Below are 16,611 nucleotides of genomic sequence, written 5' to 3'. Positions count from 1 at the left end.
TTTGTAAAAATTTCCATAATGGCTCTATTTTCTTGCATTTGCTCAAGGCTTTCCTCTGCCCCTAACCATTTCACTAGAAAAATTCTTAGAGCTCAATTTCTAGAAAATTGAGTATCCAATATTGACAACATATTTGGAAGTATACTTTCAGCATGGCATTTTTTGAAGTTTGTATTAATGTTAAAGATATGGCTAGTATGGGGCACCCGGGGTGGGTCAATGGGTTAAAGCCTTTGCCTTCGGCTCAGGTCATGATCCCAGCATCCTGGGATCAAGCCCCGCATCAGGCTTTCCCCGCATCTGGCTTTCTGCTCGGCAGCGAGCCTGCTTCCCTTCCTCTCTCTCTGCCTACTTGTGATTTCTGTCTGTCAAATAAATAAATAAAATCTTAAAAAAAAAAAAAAAAGATATGGCTAGTATTTCTAGAATAGTAGTAGAATATAGCCAGATTTTTTTTTGTATGTATGATTATTAGGAGAATGCTTTTCAAGCCAAAATGTAGATTAGCTACCATGTCATCTCTCCAATTTATAGTAAAGACAACATTAAAAAAGATATGTAGATGATATTTGACCTATTTCTGATCCTTAAAAAATGGAATGAACCTAATGAAAGATTGAATCATGGAATTTCATAGGCAAAAAGAGGCCTAGAACTTGGCCCAAATCCATAATTTATTAATCTATTAATCATAATTTATTTAATCTATAGAAGGCAAGAGCAAGGAAGTTGAAGCCATGTAAATACAATGGAATTGCTTGCTAGTTTTCAGAGCTACCTTTTAGTCTAATATTTTGTCAACTCTACTATTAGTGGTTTCAAACTCTGCTGAAAATTGTGGTATACAAATTTTCACTTGGTGTTTTCTCTACGAAGACATCCTGTACATTTGCTTATAGGTATGTCAGGCAAGGCAGCCATGAGATGTAGCTCTTCAGGCCAGGGATGTGAAGAAAGCACACCTGAGGAGAGTGTGGCTCCCGGAGTCACCTGTCCCCTGCACTAAGCCCAGCCTCACTGAGCAGCAGGCTCTAGCCTGGGCCAGTGATGGAGGGACTGATCATCTAGGTAAAAGGCCCCAATTCCGCTTGCATGTGGTTGATGGAGCTTCCTGCACAGAAAGACTGGAAGGACTGGGCTCCTAGTGTTCTTGAGCTAGAATGCCCCTTGTGGCTCATCTCATCACACTGCCCCCCATCACCAGAGTATATAATGTCTCTCATGGAACGTCATCTTCATGGAGAGCCTTCCTTGGTTGAAAGAGGTGGGAGGGAGCTCAGAGCCAGGATCTCTGCTAATTGTCTGCTCTGCTACCACCTGCCACAGCGCTGAGCTCACTCCACATAGAGCCCACCAGAAATATCTCTGGCTGCAACCTGTGCACGGAGCCATGCTCGTCGCGGCCGATGTGACTCTAACTTCCTAACTCCACTTTGCCCAGCTGTATCCAGTTCTTCACAAGCTGTCTCTGTGAGCTTTTACAAACCCAAGTCAGGTCACAGCTCTCCCAGTGGTTTTCTGTTGCATGGAATAAATAGAAACTCCTTTCACTGGCCAGTTTGGCTCACATGACCTTACCCCCTCCTGCCCATCAGTCTCGTTGCTTACCCCACCCGCAGCAGCCTTCTCTCTGTTCTCTGAGTGTTCCCTTTTTCTTCTTGGCTTGGGGTGTTGCAGAAACTGCCCATCTCTCTGTAAGGGCTTCTTAACTTTCACTTCTCCCTCAGAAAGACCTTTTGTCTCTAACTCACCTGAAAGTCACTATAGCATTACTGCTTATCTCAACAAGATTTATTACTTAAAAATTATCTTGTGGATTTATTGGATTACTTGTTTATTACATCTTGTCAAGTGGGAAGAAAGGCATCGGGGGCAGGGAGAGAGGAAGTTCCTGGGAAAAACTATCTTAGAAATTTCAGCATTGGAGGTTTGGGCCTGAAAGTAAAAGCATTTCCTGTTTGTGCAGAAGTCCAATACGATTAGAACAAAATGGATTTCTCATGCTAGGTTGTGTCTCTGGTGTCTGAAATAGTGCCTAACATGAAAGCTCTGTGGCAGATGGGTTCTAAAAATCACTCTTATAATACACTCTCCTTTTCCCTTAGGAAAATTGCAAAACGTATTTATGTCTCATACTTTTATTCATACTGTTCTTAAGTGTTCAGTAGGTAAAATTAGGAAACATACTGAGATATTTGTGTCAGATAAAAATGCAATGTAGTGTGATCCTTAAATAGCATAGAGTCTTTGGTCTTGGTGATGGGCACTACTCCGTTGTGGTTTCTTTGAAGTCTTGCTTGGGTAGTAAGGTACTGGTTTAGTCTATCTTTTTAATCTTATATGAAGCACTTACATACAAAATAGAATGATTGGATGGAATATTTTGTGCAGTCATCTGCATGTGTGGTGGCTTTGTGAAACCACTTGTAAACCTTTGGGACAAGCTAGGTTACAGCAGGTAGAGCAGGGTACTGAGGAGACAAAGAAGACTAAGGGAGTCCATTTATGCAGGGGCCATGCCAGTGGGCATGGGAAGCAGAGATAGATATCGATCCCCATAGTTCTAGCATTGACTTAGTCAATTGAGTCATGTGTCGGTTACTCTGGAGTTCTCTGACAAGGTGAGTCACTCTACTAGGAGTAAGCCATTTGAGACGCGGTCTTACTTGAACATATTCATGGAGAAGGAATCGTTATCAGAAGGGGAAAAAATGTGGTAAAAGGCATTACTTGTAGAGAAAGGAGAATGAATAGAAGCTTGGAGAAAGAAAGTTGTCATCACTTCTCTGCTGAATCTCAGGGTGTGAAAAATATTCTGTCTAAAAGGGTGGAGCTCAGCCTAATGACATTTAATCAAAATACTTTGTCATGGTCTGTGTACTCTCCAGTACCCAAGGACAAATGCTTCAGGAACAGAGAAACCAAGAAAAACCTCGGACATTATTATTATTATTTTTAATGCTGCAACAAATCTCCCTCCAGACAGTGACTGTACAGTGCCCTAGTGCTGAAACGAGAAAGGTGTGGGGGTAAAGAAAATGTTTGGAAGATCATTCATTGACCTTTCAAAAATGTTATCCTGTCAGATATATTGTGACAAGGTTGAAAAGGTGCTAATATGACCTGTTATGGATCTTGGACTTTATTCTTGATGCAGTGACTGTCATTGAAGGCTATTCATGGAAGATACACACACACACACATACATTGTGTGTGTGTGTGTGTGTGTGTGTGTGTGTATTTGACAGAGCGAGAGCATGGTGGGGAGGTAGGGACAGAGGGAGGGAGAGCATCTCAAGTAGACTCCACACCCCATTGTGGAGCCTAATGCAGTGCTCAGCCCCACAACCCTGAGATCATGACCTGAGCCCAAATCAAGAGTCAGACACTTAACCGACTGAGCCACCCAGGTGCCCCAGCATGGTTATATTGTTGTTGGCAAAAATAAAATCTGATGACAATGTGAAGACCTGATTGAGTAGAAAAACAAGTTAGGATCTCTCATTAGAGGAGAGGAATGGGCTGACGGGTCCTGAACCAGAGCGCTGACCTTGAGGAAGGAGAGGATTTGAATAGCTCCAGTCCAGATTTGGGAATCCCTATAGCTGTGGAAGTGGTTGGAGTCACCCTTGGAGTGTGCATGGAGGCCTGGGAAACACCGGCTTGTAGGGAGAGGGAGAACATGAGAAATCAGTGAATGACACTAAAAGGCATCAGTCATGGAGGAACGAGGAGAAGGAGGTTCTGGAAGCCAGAGGAGGAAGACGTGGTCAAGAGTCTGAGCAAGTATTTTATTAAAACAAAAGGTGCACTTAAATCTTTGGCTTTCCGGTACTCATTATTTGGTTGATATTGTTAGGCATGTACACGCACGGGCACACACACACACACACATACACACACAAACACACACATGTTATATAGAGAGTTTCTGGCTTTTCCTACTTAAAAACAGTATTAATTTTTGGATACTATTTAAGCATTCTTCCTTAAAACTATTGGATTGGGCGTAACCTTTAAGATCTATACAAGTAAAAAGTAATTGGACTGTATGATCTCTCAGGTCATTTCAGCTTGAAAGTTTTGATTCTGTGAGGCACGTGGGTGGCTCAGTCACTTGAGCATCTGGCTCTTGGTTTTGACTTGGGTCATGATCTCAGGGTTGTGGGATCCAGCCTCGTGTCAGGCTTTGCACTCAGTGGGGTGTCCACTTGAAGATTCTCTCCCTCTGTCCATCCCTCCACTTATGCACATGCTTACTTTCTCTCTCCAAAATAAATCTTTTTAAAGTTTTGACTTTGTGAAGGCATGCCTAACTAAGGATGAGCGTTTTGTGAGAAGCTCATAGAGGCAGGGAAAATCTCTGGGCCAGAGCACTTTTAATTAATAAGATTTGATTGGAGGAAAAGAAAAGTTGGTTGGAGGGAGTCCAGAGAATGTAACGTTGTTATTTCATTGGTCAGTAGCAATTATCTCTGTCAGATGATTTGAATGCCTCATTGTTATTCTGACTGGCACAGTTTGATACAATTGAAGCACAAGTAGAAGGCACTTGCTGAAGTTAGAGTCTGATGACTACATTTCTATATGTATATACATACACATATACATATATTCATATATGAGATATACATATTTACATACATATATTTATTTTATGATATTATACATACACGTGTGTGAGTGCATGTATGTGTTGTACAAAAACATGAAGGAGTCAATTTTGACCTTTAACATAATTTCTTGCTTTTCGAGCAGTCTAAAGTGACTATGGACCTAGAAGCCACCATTTGCTCCTTATCTCTAGAATTGAGAAAACTGGTAGCAGCAATTAATAGACAGATTTAGAGTTAGATTTGAAAGTTTGTCTTGCTTTGGTATTAATACATGCTAGCAACAATGAATACCAATTAGAAGCATTTCCTGGCTAGATGGAAAAGATTGAAAATCCCTAATGAGATATCTTCTAAGATATCTATGATCTTTTTTGCATGTGGAGAAAAATCCTTACCCAGCTAGCTATTTAATATTTTGTCCTTGAAAATACAGAGCAGAAACAATCTCATAGCTGATTTAAAAAATCCATCTGGTTACATGTATTCTTGCCTTACTGAAGGCAATACAGAGCAAAAAGTGTTCTGGGCTATGTGCTTTGAGCTGTTGTCTCTGCATCTTTCTATTACTTTCTTACTTTCTGTTACCCCTAAATGTAAATTCCACGGGGTTCTGTGCTTGCTTACCCTCTTCTCTTTAACCCTCACCCTGTCCTCACTGGTAAGGAGAGATGGCTTTTTTCTTTCCTGAATTTATCTATGGCCTCTAGCACATGACTCCTAAATCATTCAGACCAGAGCTCTCTCCAGAATGGGAACTCTAGAGTCTAAATAGTTATTAGACATCTTCAGCTGACTGTTCCAGATACCACAGAATAAAAATCTTCAGAACTAAACCAATAATCTTCTCACATCTGACCAGATCTGCTTCCCCTCCCACCCCCCTGACTTCTTATTTCCCAGTATGATACCATTGCTCTCCAGATGCTTAGGCTTGAGGTCTTACTGTTTGCCCTGCAGTTGCTAGAACCTATAACTTCTCTCTCTGAATCTTATGGGTACTCTCCTTCTTTTCTGTTCAGACCCTCTGTGCTTATGTCACTGTAATAGCTTACATTGTTCAATCTCTTTCTAGTCCAGGTAATCCTATGCATTTCTAGCAGGTAAGTCATCCCAGCCCCATTTCTAATCATGTCCTCTTCTGCTCAAACTGCTGAGTGACTACTAGTTTGATACACGTTACCTGTGGGGCCCAGACGACCTTTCCAGCCACATACCCACCTTCTTCCATCCCCACAACATACCCCAGGCAAACTGGCTTCCTCCCTTTTCAAACATCCTGTGGACTTCTGTCCTCATTGCTCCCTTTGCCAGAAAATCCTTTCCTCCTCTTCCCCATGCCTGTCAAAATCAGACTCCTCTGAATGAGGCCCTCTCATGACCTAACTTTTGAAATGACTATAGGATTTGAAGTGTGCATCCCCATTGGTCCAGCAAACTTGATTGTGATAATTTATCCTATAAAAATATATACCATGCATTCCTCTATAATAGACCGGTATGGGTATGTGTAATACAGCATTGCCTGTAACAATGAAAGGTTGGAAAGAACTGAAATAGACACAACTTTGAAAATATGGAGATACACGTTCATACACACAGATTGACAGAAAATGGGCCAATGATTGTGGGCTGTGATTTTTCTTTTAAAAGAAGCATGTGTGTGTATTTATGTGTGAGTAGACATACATATAGAAAAGAAACTGAAAAAATGCACACCAAAATATTGAACAGTAGAGTGTATGTATGTGTGTGTGTGTATGTGTGTGTGTGTGTGTGTTTTGGGTGGGCAGTGTTGAGGTTTTAATGTACCTTGTCTAAAAATGATGACATCTGCTAATCTTGCATGATGAGCTTGGTGGTGCTTATTCCATAAACTTTTGTGTTTTATATTTTTTAAATAAAAATAAAAGATGGAAAAATGCAGTGCTAGATTTAAATGCTAAGTGATTTAATGTTGAGTATGCAGTGGTATTTAATTATCAGGATAGAGGTCCTAGAAAAGAGTTTCTCTCTGTCATCTCAGAGTAGTATTTCATAAAATATTTTAATTCATGGATGCCAGTATTCCAGCTGATACACTGCTTCTTAATAAATGTGGTTTTCTTCTTGCAAATAAACGTCACTGAATTAAGTCTGTGTGTGGTTGCACATGGCCAGCAGTGAAGAATTTGAATGGATGCCATAAGGCTTCCACATAGTTAGAATATCAGTTTAACCTATTTTTGTGTAAATTATTAAGTGACACAAGTTTGAGTCATTTTTACATGCTTATTTTTAATGGAGAACAAAGAGACATAATGGTATATGTTTGTTTTGTGGTGATCTAGGTAATCCAAATGAACCACCTTTCGTCAACATTCTGGAGGAGGAAATGACCACGTAATTAGACATTTTCCTTACTATTGTTAAGCTTTTCTGTATCCAACTTAGCATTGTATTTTTGTAGCATAAAATTTTACCTTATTATAATAAAGAGTTAGACTTTTAAGAATAATATCATTGTTAGTTTTCTAGGAGGATACAATGTAAATTTTTTTTTTACTTTTTAAGAAATGAATTTGCAGTATGAGCTGTAGTCAAGGTTAAGCCTACATTAGATATATATATGCATTGTAAGTATAGAATATCATAACTGGGAAATTAAAGGAGTTCAAAGTGGCTTTTAAAAAATGTAATTAAATTAAGAATCACATGTTTACAATGACTTTGTAATTATTAGCTTGCTTCCTGGGTTCTTTTAGTCAAGATATGATGAGATCAATCAACATAATTTTTTCTTTAACACAGCATCAGATTCTAAACAATGAAATAAAACATCCCAGAATAAATATAGTCCCTCTGACCTTCATTCACCCTGGGAAGCTTTTGTTAATGATTTATGTATCTCGAAGTTTGTTTCCCAAAACAGCTTATAAGAAATGTCCAAAGGTACTAGTTGGTTAATCAGAAAGTAGTGATTTCACATTATCCTGTAAATGATCTGTTAGATTTGAAGAAAATAGAGATTCTTGATCATATTTTGAAAGATGAGAAGAAAATATTCCTATGGAGAGGCATTTTTTTATATTGAGATGGAAGTGTCTTGTGATACTCTTACAAATACTTAACTGTATTTTGTTTGAATTAATGTGGACTGATGGTTTAGAATACATTAACTCCTTAAGCATTCTGCTTGCTAAGTGGGTTTTTTTTTTTTTGAGCCATTTCTTTCTATGTTGCTTAACACTTGGATAATAATTAATTATTGAGTTGTCTATTAACTATAATTTAGTATTCTCATTACCTCATCCCAGATAAATACATTGTAATCACAAGGGATAACCTCGGGGAGATGTGTTTACCAAGATGCCTGCTGGTTGAACACCCTGTTGCGAATAGTAATCTCCGTGATTATGTTGTTACATAATCATTTTTATAACTTCTGTGTGACTCATACCAGACTTTTTATTGGAGGGTGGCAAGTAATGAACTTGTAAAGATAGGAATATTGGAATCCCATATTTCATTTCAGAATATTTGTCTTTAACCTAAAAATGAACTCATTTAGTAAGGTGCAAGACTTGTTTGCTTTTTTTAAAAACATAAAGATTCCAAGCAAATAAACATAAGTTCACCATTTCTAGATGATCAAGGGTCTAGTTTAGAACATGGTCGAATTTTTTATTGTTTGAGTTTAAACTGGGAAGCGTGGTACTTAATTCATTAAGCATTTTATGGTAACTCACAAAGGCTAGTTGGAAAGATGATGTAAAAATACTTTTTATTTGACTTATGTGTTCTGCCAGAAGGCCAAGGGACCATTTCCATCTCTGGGTTCCACTTTCTGACAGGTTCTGTCACTTCTTTCTATTCTCCAATGTGCAGAAACACCTCAAAGAACTCATCAACCCATCCCAAGGCAATCTAAGTAGACAGGAATACAGCAGTAGGTCTTACTCAATGCTCTGATGCTTCAAGGCATCGCATGAGCCTTTCCTAGTAACTGGCATATCTTCTGAAGCTTACTGGGTGCCCAGCACTGGCTGAAGTGCATGGCACGCACTGCTGCCTTCCTACTCTTATCTGCGTTTCACTGCAGATAAGAAATTAAAAGACTGAGCTTTAGGAAGGTCAAGCCACTTGCCCGGGATGATATAGCAGCAAAGTGAAGAGCTGGGGTTTGAGCCAAAGCAGAAGCCACAACCCCACTCTATTGGTGTAGATGCAGTTGGAGGCCACCCACCAATACTGCCTGTCACCATCCCTTCTAATTTAAGGGTGGAAAGGCAGCTAGGTGACTGAAAATATATGTACAAGTGGTCTGTGGGGACAGCCATGGCGATCAGAAAACTGTGTCTGTGGAGAGTTCTCGTTGTTTTGCAGGTATGCCTATTATTACAGTGGGATCGGGGCTGGAGTGCTGGTGGCTGCTTACATCCAGGTGTCCTTCTGGTGCCTAGCTGCTGGAAGACAGATACTCAGGATTAGGAAACAGTTTTTTCATGCTATCATGCGACAGGAGATTGGCTGGTTTGATGTGCATGACGTGGGGGAGCTTAACACCCGGCTCACGGAGTAAGTACCTGCTCTTACATTTAACTCAGACACGGTTCTTATTCCTTCTTAAATGAAAAGAGAGGTTGTCAGATCTGTTCAGAGATATCAGTGCATAACTCAGAAGTCGTTATGAGACCGAATTCCTTCTGAGCAGCAACCATGCCTTATACATTCTTTGGTCCCTACCACCCTGGCAGGGCATGAAGGCATTTGCATGACTAGCAACGAATGAGGGAGACCTGCCAGACTCAGAGTCATCTGAGAGCAGTGCAGGAGAGCAACAACATGATGTTTTCTGAGGAAGTTTCTGAGCAAAATCCTGGATGGAAACCAATTGCCCCACACTCAGAACGTAACAGCGAAATGGATTCAGTTCTAATCCGCAATTCTCATGTTTACTTCTAACACTGTTCTTTTAGTGATGTCTCCAAAATCAACGAAGGAATTGGTGACAAAATTGGAATGTTCTTTCAGTCAATAGCAACGTTTTTCATCGGTTTTATAGTGGGATTTACACGTGGTTGGAAGCTAACCCTTGTGATCTTGGCCATCAGTCCTGTTCTTGGACTGTCAGCTGCTATCTGGGCAAAGGTGAGTAAAGCATGTAAATCCAGATTTTATACGGTCCCCACTACACCTTCCCCCATGGTGGAAGGCTGTTTTTATATCATATGGTGACCCAGACTATATACTTGACACTTGGTTTTATTTTATTTATTTATTTATTTTTAATTTAAGTTCAAGTTAGTTAATATATAGTGTAGTATTGGTTTCGGGAGTAGAATTTTATCAGTTATTCCATAAGTGGCCTTATTAATGTCCATCACCCATTTAGTGCATCCCTCCCTCCCTCCCTCCAGCAACTCTCAATTTGTTCTCTACAGTTAAGTCCCTTATGATTTGTCTCCCTCTTTGTTTTTATTTTATTTTTCCTTCCCTTCCCCTATATTCATTTATTTTGTTTCTTAAATTCCATATGTGAGTGAAATTATATGATATTTGTCCTTGACTGACTTATTTCTCTTAGCATAATACACTCTAGCTCTATCCATGTCATTGCAGATGGCAAGATTTTGTTCTTTTTGGTGGTTGAGTAATATTCCAGTGTGTGTATAGATGTTTACACTCTCTCACACAGAAACACACCAGTTCTTTATCCATTCATCAGTAGATGGATGTTTGGGCTTTTTATAATTAGGCTGTTGTTGGTAGTGCTGCTGTGAACACTGGGGTGCACATGCCCCCTTTGAATCAGTATTTTTGTACCCTTCAGGTACCTATTTAGTAGTGCAGTTGCTGGATCATGGGATAGTACTGTTTTTAACTTTTTGAGGAACTTCCCCACTGTTTTCCAGAGTGGTTGAACCAGTTTGCACTCCCACCAACAGCTCAAAAGTGTTCTCCTTTCTCTGCATCCTTGCCAATGTCTATTGTTTCCCGAGTTGTTAATTTTAGCCATTCTGACCAATAGTATCTCATTGTGGTTTTGGACTTGTATTTCCCTAATGATGAGTGATGCTGAGTATTTTTTCATTTGTCTTTTAGCCACTTGTATGTCTTCTTCAGAAAAATACCTTTCATGTCTTTTGTCCTCTTCTTAGCTGGATTATTTATTTTTTGGTTGTTCATTTTCACAAGCTTTTTATAAATTTGGATACTAGCCCTTTATCTGATATGTTATTTGTAAATGTCTTCTCCCATTCCAGAGGGTCCCTTTTAGTTTTGTTGGGTTTTTTTTCCTTCACTGTGCAAAAGCTTTTTATCTTGATGAAGTCCCAGTACTTCATTTTTGCTTTTGTTTCCCTTGCCTCCAGAGACATGTCTAATACGAAGTTGCTGCAGCCAAGGTCAGTTTGCTGCCTGTGTTCTCCTTGAGGATTTGGAAGGATTCCTGTCTCACATTTGGGTCTTTGATCCATTTTGAGTCTATTTTTGTGTGTGACATAGGGAAATGGTCCAGTTTCATTCATCTGCACATGGCTGTCCAATTTTCCTTACACTGTTTGTTAAAGAGACATTTTTTTTTCCATTGGATAGTCTTTCCTGCTTTGTTGAGGATTACTTGACCATAGCGTTGAAGGTCCATTTCTGGAGTCTCTGTTATGTTCCATTGATCTATGTGTCTGTTCTTGTGCCAGGGCCATGTTGTCTTGATGATTACAGCTTTGTAAAGAGCTTGAAGCCTGGGATTGTAATGCTTCCTGCTTTTCTTTTCTTTTTCAACATTCCTTTGCCCACTCAGGGTCTTTTTGGTTTCATACAAATTTAAGGATTATTCATTCTAGTCCTGTGAAAAACACTGGTGGCGTTCTGGTATTTTGATCAGGATTGCATTCAATGTGAAGATTGCTTTGGATAATACAGACATTATAACAATATCGTTCTTCTAATCCCTGAGCCTGGAATGTTTTTCCATTTCTTTGTGTCTTCAATTTCTTTCATAGGTGTTCTATAGTTTTCAGTACAGATGTTTTACCTCTTTGATTAGATTTATTCCTAGGTATCTTAGGGTTTTTTGTGCAATTGTAAATGGGATTGATAGCTTGATTTCTCTTTCTATTACTTCACTATTTATGTATAGAAATGCAACAGATTTCTGTATGTTGATTTTATATCCTGCAACTTGGCTGAATTTGTGTATCAGTTCTAGCAATTTTTTGGTGGAGTCTTTTGGGTTTTCTACAGAGAAAATCGTAGTCATCTGTGAATAATGAAAGCTTGACCTCTTCCTGGCCAATTTGGGTCCCTTTTATTTCTTTTTGTTATCTGATTGTTGAGGCTAGGACTTCCAGTTCAACATAGTTGAACAACAGTGGTGAGAGTGGACATCCCTGTTGTGTTCCTGATCTTAGAGGAAAAGCTCCCAGTTTTTCCAGTTTTTCCCCATTGATGATGATATTAGCTGTGGGTCTTTCATATATGGCCTTTCTGATGTCATGGTATGTTCTTCTATCCCCACTTCTTGAGGGTTTTTATCAAAAAAGGATGCTGTATTTTGTCAAATGTGTTTTCTGTACCTATTGAAAGGATCCTTTCTAATTTTTTTTTACTTTTTAATTTTAAATTCTTTATTTTTTATTAACATATAATGTATTATTAGCCCCACGGGTACAGGTCTGTGAATCGCCAGGTTTATACACTTCACAGCACTCACCATAGACATACCTTCCCCAATGTCCATAACCCAACCACCCTCTCCTTCACACCTCCCCCGGCAATTCTCAGTTTGTTTTGTGAGATTAAGAGTCTCTTATGGTTTGTCTCCCTCCCAATCCCATCTTGTTTCACTTTTTCCTTCATATCCTTTCTAATATTCATGTGGTCTTTCATATTGATTGATTTGCAGATATTGAACTATCCCTGAAGCCCAGGAATAAATCTCACTTGATTGTGGGGGAATAATTCTCTCATTGTATGGTTGAATCCAATATGCTAATATCTTGTTGAGAATTCTTGTATCCATGTTCATCAGGGATATTGGTCTGTAATTCTCCTTTTTTAGTGGAATCTTTGGTTTTGGAATCAAGGTAATGCTGGCCTCATTGAATGAGTTTGGAACTTTTTCTTCCATTTCTATTATTTTGGAACAGTTTCAGAAAGATAAGTATTAACTCTTCTTTAAATATTTGGTACAATTCCCCTGGGAAACCATCAGCCCCCCCCCCCCTAGACTCTTGTTTCTTGGGGTATTTTTGATTACTGATTCAGTTTCTTTGCTGGTTATGGGTCTGTTCAAGTTTTGTGTTTCTCCCTGTTTCAGTTTTGGTAGTTAGTATGTTTCTAGGAATTTTTCTGTATCTTCCTGATTGTCCAACTTGTTAGCATAGAGGTGCTCATAATATTCTTTTATAATTGTTTGTATTTATGCAGTGTTGATTGTGATCTCTCCTCTCTCATTTGTAATTTTATTTGTTTGTCCTTTCTCTTTTCTTTTTGATAATCTATCAAAAATTTATCAATTTTGTTAATTCTTTCAAAGAACCAGCTTCTAGTTTCATTGATCTGTTCTACCAGGTTTTTAAAATTTTTTCATATCATTTGTTTCTGCTCTAATATTTATTGCAGCATTTTTAATTTTGGCCTGACTCATTTTTAGGTCTTTTATCTCTGCAGCAAATTTCTGTGGTGTCCTCTATACTTCTTTCAAGCCCAGCTAGTATTCTTTTTTTTTAAGATTTTATTTATTTATTTGACAGAGATCACAAGTAGGCAGAGAAGCAGGCAGAGGGAGAGGGGGAAGCAGGCTTCCTGCTGAGCAGAGAACCCTATATGGGACTTGATTCCAGGACTCCGAGATCATGACCTGAACCAAAGGCAGAGGCTTAACCCACTGAGCCACCCAGGCGCCCCCCAGCTTGTATTCCTATGACTATTTTTCTAAATTCTTGTTCAGTTAGATTGCTTACATCTGTTCTGAGAAACTCCCTGTCTCTGGTTTCTTCTTGATCTTTTGGGGTGAGTTCTTCCATTTTGTCACTTTGTAGGTTTCCTGTTCCTAAGAGTAATGCTAAGAAGCGATCATACACTGTCCAGGGTCTGGTGCATTAGGAGGTGTTTGTGGTGTATGCTGTGTGCACTGCTGTTATGTTTTGGCTGCTTTTTCTCATAGGTCTGTCCTCTGTAGAGTTCCTTCTTGCTCACAGTGGGGTCTATTTGGACCTTTAACTAGGTGTGTTTTGATTTATTTGTTAAAATAAGCTATTTAGGGAAATGTCCAGGAAAACTGCAGCAAAGCCCATCCTTAGCTGGTCAGCTTCGTGAGGGGACGTGGTCCAAATTGCCCTGAGGCTGTAGGAGCACCTCAATACTTGGTCTTATTTATTTATTTATTTATTAATCATTTATTTATTTATTTGAAGAGAGAGAAACAGCGAGAGAGGGAACATAAGCAGGGGAAGTGGGAGAGGGAGAAGCAGGCTTCCGGCGAGTAGAGAGTCTGATGTGGGGCTCCATCCCAGGACACTCGGATCAGGACCCTAGCTGAAGGCAGCTGCTTAATTACTGAGTCACCCAGGGATAAATCCTTTGTTCAAAATCGGTGGGAATAAGTGCCTGTCAACTCCCTAAATCCTACCCCTGTTTGGATTCCATGGTGTCCTGGACCACGTGGTTATTTGAGAAAGCGTTGAGCTAGAAAGAAGTAGCTCTCACATCTCATCGCCTGACTTCATATAAAAGGCATACTTGACTCTTTTTTTTTTTTAACATTTTATGTATTTCCTTGAGAGAGAGAGAGAGAGATTGAGAGAGAGAGAGGCCAAGCAAAAGAGAAAGAGTACAAGCAGGGGAGAGGGGCAGTGGAATAGGGGTAGAGGGAGAGGGAGAAACAGGTTCCCTGCTAAGCAAGGAGATCCATGTGGGGCTCAGTCCCAGGACTCTGGGATCATGACCTGAGCTGTAGGCAGGCACATAGCTAACTGAGCTACCGAGGGGCCCAAAGGCATACCCAACTCTCTTTTTTTTTTTTTAAGATTTTTTATTTATTTCTGTGTCAGAGAGAGAGAGGGAGAGAGCACAAGCAGGGGGAGCAGCAGGCAGAGGGAGAAGCAGACTCCTTGCTGAGCAAGGAGCCCAATGTGGGACTCAACCCCAGGACCCCAGGATTATGATCTGAGCCAAAGGCAGATGCTTAACTGACTGAGCCACCCAGACGTCTGGGCACACTCAACTCTTAAAAGAGCTGTGTGCTTTGTGGAAAATCCCATATTCATAGAGATTTAAGTTCACAGAACAGCACATATGTCCCGTTCAACTAACATTGATTTTTAAGGGTTTTTTTTAGGTTTCATTTAATTTGTAAATTGATTTAACAGTTCTGTCAGTGTTATAAATGGTTCTCTAGTGTTTAACATATTTAAATCTATTGGTATGAAAATAATTTTGAAGAAATATATACTTTCTAGTCCCTGTGCATGTATATCCAAGCCTGCAGTTTTTCCTCCCAATCACAAAGGCAAAGGAGTATCATTGGCCCTCCCCAACTCTGCACACAGGTCTCTGATGATTTTATAAAACTTATTTTCTTTTTCAAGGCTGGGTATAGTGTTCATTTTAAATTGATTTGATGTAAGAGTGCATGGCAGTAGGGATTGGTCAAGTTGGTAGTTTCTGTTGTGTTTACCACAACTTAGAGAAAGCACTACAAACTCATTTGGCCAAAACATAAGATACTGAAGGGCCAACCATAGTCAAGCCTAACATAAAATAAATCAGATGGTAAATATTAAGTTGTAAAAGTTTTACCCTGTAGGATGGATAGTATTTTGATATTACAAACAGTAACTACCATTTATTGAGCATCTAATATGTCAGGAAAGTATGTATTATCCTTCTGAAATGTAGATATTATTTTATTTAACACAGGAAGAAATTGAGGTTCTGAGGACTTGGTTAATTTGTTGCTGAGAGCAACAACGTGTAAATGATAGTCTTGGTGGTTAAACAGCATTTCTCTATCAGCTGAAATACTTGGCAAAATCTTGTGTGTTAATTGATTTTTCTGTATACTGGAACATCAAGCAAGTCAGTTGGCAAACTCTTCATGTCCGTATTTATTAAAGAACTATTTAATATGTATTGATGTCTGTTCTAGTTAAGTTAGGAAAACAGAAAGTTAATCTTTTAGTAACTATGTACTGCTTCATATACTATTTATTTAATAAACGGAGCTACAGGCTTATTGCTGGAGACCTCAGTTTTAATCCTCACTCTGCCATGAAGTTTTGGTGTGCTTTCAAACTAATTTCATAAGTTCTCTGGTTAGCAGTCATGATAAAAAAGAAATGTGGCCCAGCCTGGAAGGTTCTTTGTCCCCATGAAGCTGAGGCTCTGCTCCCTAACAGGGGCAGGAAGGAGGAACAGGAAGGAACCCAGTCACAGCAAGGTTCCTTGTCCAGTAAGCAGCCTCCGACAAGTGTGCTCTCCACCCAGAGACAGGGCAGCAGCTAGAGGGCACAGGCAAGGGGAACCACCACACACTGCCTCCACTGAGAGAGATGGCCAGTAGTATAACCTTCTAGAATGCATTTCCACTCCCTCAGGTGGCAGAAACAGAGACCATTAGGAGTGCTAGCAGCTCGAGATACACCCTGCTAACCAAAATAATGCACAAAGCCTCTGAACAGGAAACTGCCACTGGAAACACAGCTCACAAAAGTAGGCCAGGAATTTCAGGCTAAGCCCATACAAGGTAACCACTTGTTAAAAATTAAAGATTTAAACAGGACCGTTTCTCCTAACACACCAGGCAAAATGTCCAGGATACAGTAAAATGTCACTTGCCATACAAAGAACCAAGAAAAGCACAGCTTCAATGAGAAAAACAAAAACAAAAACAAACCAAGAAACAAAAAACAATGAACTGACACACTGAGATAAATCACATATTAGAATTATTGGACATGGATTTTTGAAACAGCCACCATAGAAATGCTTCATGAATCAATTACACATTCTCTCG

At 39.5% G+C, this 16,611-nt stretch overlaps 1 protein-coding gene across 1 annotated transcript in view; it reads left to right on the top strand.

Annotated features, from left to right (window-relative positions):
• Positions 1-16,611, top strand: part of ABCB1 (ATP binding cassette subfamily B member 1) — a 105,506-nt gene that overhangs the window by 25,085 nt on the left and 63,810 nt on the right. The window contains exons 5-7 of the mRNA XM_045089761.1: positions 6,944-6,995; positions 8,979-9,170; positions 9,572-9,743. Of these exons, the coding sequence (XP_044945696.1) occupies positions 6,944-6,995; positions 8,979-9,170; positions 9,572-9,743 (416 nt within the window). The remainder of the gene's footprint in view (positions 1-6,943; positions 6,996-8,978; positions 9,171-9,571; positions 9,744-16,611) is intronic.

The sequence above is a fragment of the Mustela putorius genome, unplaced genomic scaffold, assembly GCF_011764305.1.
Source record: "Mustela putorius furo isolate JIRA1106 unplaced genomic scaffold, ASM1176430v1.1 tig00003845_pilon_pilon_pilon, whole genome shotgun sequence".
NCBI classification, from domain to species: domain Eukaryota; kingdom Metazoa; phylum Chordata; class Mammalia; order Carnivora; family Mustelidae; genus Mustela; species Mustela putorius.
This window is presented reverse-complemented; position numbering and strand designations above follow the sequence as displayed.